The 3,158-nt window shown below is 37.5% G+C and overlaps 1 protein-coding gene across 2 annotated transcripts in view; it reads right to left on the bottom strand.

Annotated features, from left to right (window-relative positions):
* The window catches only part of LOC106874539 (guanine nucleotide exchange factor subunit RIC1), a 245,149-nt gene extending 244,301 nt beyond the window's left edge, over positions 1-848 (bottom strand). The window contains exon 1 of one of the 2 annotated variants that reach the window (XM_014922306.2): positions 611-848. In XM_014922306.2, the coding sequence (XP_014777792.1) occupies positions 611-751 (141 nt within the window). In that variant the 5' untranslated portion in view covers positions 752-848. The remainder of the gene's footprint in view (positions 1-610) is intronic. The other variant, XM_014922307.2, reaches the window with a different exon arrangement.
* Positions 849-3,158: the final 2,310 nt, after the last annotated feature.

Raw genomic sequence — 3,158 nt, 5'->3', positions numbered from 1 at the left:
ATATATATATATATATATATATATATATATATATATACACACACACACTTCGTTTTTGTATCTGGTTTGTAAGATTCTTTATGTAAAAATATTATAGATATATATATAATGTGGACCAGTTCCTGTCGGTAAAACGTGTATCTCCGTGTCATATATCATCTTTATATGATGAATTTATTTCAATTGTAAAACGATCCTGATTCAAATATCCAATATCAAATTGATTGTCTCACACAAACACACACACGAGGCGGTTGTGTGTATGTGCGTGTGACATAGAGACAGAGACAACGGAAAATATGTATAAGGAAAATATGAAGTGGGAATGGATGGAAGCATTCCAGGATTCATTGGAGTGGTTTAATTCACGAAATAAAGGAAGAAACCATTTTTATTAAAGAAATACAGCTAAAAAGAAGGGTAGAGTGCAGACGAGATTGTCAACACGGGCATTATAATCAACATCAACACATTAAAGCAATTAGGAAAATGAAGGTTAAGTTGTGAAAACAAACCGAGAAGAATAATAAAGAGAGAGAGTGATAAAGAAATAGAGAGAGGGGGAAAGAGGAATGTAGAGATGAACAGAGAGGGGGACAATGTTACTCACCCGGCAGTACCATATACTCAGCGTATTTTCTGACAGCACAGCAAAAAGCATACGATTACAGTTGCTGGCAATGAAATGGGGACATGAAGATTTATCGGGTATTAGCTTCAGGTATTTCGGCCACCCCAGGGGGAAATACATTGTGCATTTGGCAATCCAAACCGTAACAGACGATACCTAAACTTCATGACAAGAAGGAGAAGCCATTTAAGCTACGAACCTAACTTGCTTGTAAGAAAACTCATTTGATTGGCTCTTTTCGCAACAATGCAACCAATCATATTTTATATTAGAATCAATACAGCTGGTATGACTCGCACTTTCATAATTATTTCATCTGTCATGCTGGTTGTTTATTTACTAGTCTGTCATATTTATTAATGTACTATCAGATGGGTTTTATTTTGCTATTTTTTTAAGGGTTTTCTTTTCAGTTTATATTGCACAAAATTTTGATTTCTAGTTGTAATTGCTTTTTCTATACCAATAAATAGTTTGGCTTTTTCTTTCATGTTGGCCTACATAAGTAAACAGCATGTTCTATAGACAAATCTGTTTTTCGTTTAAGTGATGGTAGCATTGATATTCCTATAGTTACTGATTTATATATTCGTTCTTATTTCTTTCTTTTAGCTTGCTTTTTCGAGTTGCGATAACAAATAAGACAAGACCTCAGCCTATTCATCGAAGGTTCGAACACGTCACCAGCACTTTTTAAATATTATTTATTTCTGTTAACCAAAGATAATGCAGTACATCTAGTTGTATGTACCATAAACAGAGTTAACAGCTGTTACTACCGAGAACACAGCATTATCAACGAGTGTAGAATTCAAATTCCCTCAAGGTCTAGGAAATTACACCTGATGATTCAGTGCGTTTCTCGGAAAACGGATACCCCTTCCCCGGAAGTTAGAGCTAATGACCAATAATAAATATTGTTTAGTGTCTCACTAGTTTCAGTTTCTCAAGCAATGAATTGACAGAATAGTAGCATAGAGAATGAGTTCAAATCCCATCAAGGTCAACTTTATCTTTCACTTTTCCATGGTCTATAAAATAAATACCAGCCAAATACTGGAGTTGATTGTTTTGAATAAAATTCTTCCCTCAAAATGCTACCCAAATTAGAAACAATTATTTTTAAGCAGTGAATTGGCAGAATCATTAAAGTGCCAGAATAAATGTTTTTGGTGCATTTCTTCTGGGTAGTTTACATTCTGAATTTAATTTCTGCTGGGGTTAACTTTGCCTCTCATCCTTTCAGGGTCAGTGGGATAAAGTACAGGCATAACATTGGGTCAGTAGAATCAACCAATCCCCATCTCTAAAAATTACTAGTATTGTAGAAACCAGTATGATAATATCAGAAAGCACTACCAGAGAATTGGTCTAGAATTTGGTTGAAGGTCCTTGTCTAGAAAACCTGGACAAAATTCCCAGCCTTACAGGGTTCCAATATCAAGCTCCATCAGGTCTGGAATAAGGAGGAAGTCAGAAGACCTGGATGTCATATATTTGGTAGCACCAACTATTTCAGTACTGGCATCAGCCACACTCAAATGGTGCTTTTTACGTGCCATATATATATCGTCATCATCATCGTCATCATTATTGTCGTCGTTATCGTCATCATCATCATTTAACATCCCTTTTCCATGCTGACATGGGTTGGATGGTTTTGACAGCAGCTGGTCAGCTGAAGAGCTGCCCAGGCTCCATTTGTCTGTTTTGGCATGGTTTCTATGGCTGGATGCCCTTCTTAATGCCAACCATTTTACAGAGCGTGCTAAATGCTTTTATGTGGCACTGCCACAGGCACTTTTATGTGACACCAGCATGCTTGGTTTTACATAGCACTAGCATAGGTGTTTTCTCATAGCACCAGCACAAGTGCTTTTACATGGCATCAACACACACAAGCCCACAAGATTAGGATCACTCGGCTGAGAGAGGGATGTAGATGACATGCCTGTATGCATGGACATTCACAGTTTTACTTAGCTTGATGTGTCTTCTCAAGCAGAGCAAACCACTAGAAGTCTTGGTCCTTATCCTCTCTGTGAGACCCAACATCCGAAGATTCTTTCTCACCACACACACACACATATATATATATATATATATTTGTAAAAATACATAAATCCAGAGGAGAAATACACTCTAAGATGTAGAGCAGTTAATATTAAAGTGGGGTAGGCCGATTTATAGGGTTACCCTGGGTTTCTCGCTTACAGCATATCTTCATACCCCAAACACAGCTGGCCTGAGACCTCTTTAAAATATGCTGACCACAAGATGGCAGCATGGCTGAAGATCGATGGACAATGGCAAAGGGAGATAATCACCCTGGGTTTTACCCTTAGAAACGAGACCTTTCCCCCTTCATATTTTAAAGAGGTCTCAGGCCATCAGTGTTTGAAGATATACCGTAAGGCTAAACCCCTTATGAGTGAGAAACCCAAGGTAACCCCATAACTTGCCTACCCCACTATAACATATATATATATATATATATGACACCCTCTTGCAAACTACCTCGTCGACG

Source organism: Octopus bimaculoides, chromosome 10 (assembly GCF_001194135.2).
Source record: "Octopus bimaculoides isolate UCB-OBI-ISO-001 chromosome 10, ASM119413v2, whole genome shotgun sequence".
NCBI lineage: Eukaryota > Metazoa > Mollusca > Cephalopoda > Octopoda > Octopodidae > Octopus > Octopus bimaculoides.
This window is presented reverse-complemented; position numbering and strand designations above follow the sequence as displayed.